At 47.4% G+C, this 1,298-nt stretch overlaps 1 protein-coding gene across 1 annotated transcript in view; it reads left to right on the forward strand.

Moving 5' to 3' along the window:
* The window catches only part of HECTD4 (HECT domain containing E3 ubiquitin protein ligase 4), a 127,703-nt gene that overhangs the window by 39,677 nt on the left and 86,728 nt on the right, over positions 1–1,298 (forward strand). Inside the window, 1 exon segment of the mRNA XM_015413276.1 lies at positions 524–652. Coding sequence (XP_015268762.1) covers positions 524–652 — 129 coding nt within the window.

The raw sequence follows: 1,298 nt of genomic DNA on the forward strand, positions 1-1,298 counted from the left end.
AAATGAAAGATTTCCAAGCAACTGAGTTCTGCATCAAGAAGAACCATATTCTGCAAGTTATCTTTGCTCCCGCGGAATTGTGGTGCACACACACACAACCCTGATATAGACTTGCAGCTGTCTGGCATGAAGACCTACTTCCACCTCAGTGGCATCCGCTCCAGGTTTTAGCTGCTTATCTCTGCGACTCTGTCTTGCTTTAAGAGCGAAGTCGACTGTCTGTTTACTCATCCTTCATATATATATTTTTAATTTCCCCCCTACATGCAAAGTTAGCAAAATGCTGCCGCTTGTACCACGATTCCCAGGGTTTTTTTTAGCTTGAATTAGCAATCTTCTGCTGTGCTCCTGTGCCTCGTTGCAAAGCCGTTGACAGTCTAGCAGGAGAATAATTTAACATTTCCCTCGTACCCTTCCCTGTTTGTCCTCTCCCGTTGTGTTTCAAAAAATAGCCTTTTCTGTACTGATTTTTCTAACTGAAGTGTTGAGATGATAACGCGAGCGGTGCTCGTTTATATTAAAGGCTGCCTCCTCCTGCCTGCGGTACCTGATGGCCGTGCAGAACCATCTTCTGAGTAATACTATTTTGATTAAGCCCGACGAGAACGATGACAGTGACAGCTCCGTGCAGGGAGAAACATTGAAGGTACAGGTAAACATCAAGATTAAATTCCAGCACCTCTTTTCGACAACCCCCCCCCTGCGCCTCTTTCCGGGCCCTTGTATTGATACAGGTGATCCGACGGGTATAGCCCGCTCTGTCATGTGCCATCACTTCTTGTTGTCTGGATGTCCTTTTGTGACAGAAAGCTACAGCCTGCCCCCCGCTTCAGCTGGGACTCCCAGGGGTTCAAACCACAAATGGACCACGGTGACTAACTAAAGGTTGCACCCTACCAATGTTCACTGTGAAAAAATTATTCCAGTCCAATTACAGCCCACAAGTTTGCTTCTTTTTTTTGTTTCTTTAGTCTATGTCATGCAGTGCTGCTGCTGCTGCTGCTGCTGCTTCCGAACAATTGTCATGCGACTACAGATTTCCCGGGTAAACAATCTGTTTCCCTCAATGCTTCGTCAGGTCGCTTTATACTTGGAGCCAATGCTCTGCGTCTCCTACTCAGAATTAATCTTGTATTTTCTCGGCATCTGCTGGGTCTCATGACAATTGGTTTCCACATTACACTGACGGCTGATCTAAGGCTGCTTCAGTTTATGCATGAGAAGACTGCCCCGTTGATTGGTCAGGGTGCCATTCAGAAAATGTGGCGGGGGGGGGGGGGGGGGGGGGGGCGGGACAA

This window comes from Gekko japonicus, unplaced genomic scaffold, assembly GCF_001447785.1.
Source record: "Gekko japonicus isolate JY-2015 unplaced genomic scaffold, Gekko_japonicus_V1.1 scaffold10, whole genome shotgun sequence".
NCBI lineage: Eukaryota > Metazoa > Chordata > Lepidosauria > Squamata > Gekkonidae > Gekko > Gekko japonicus.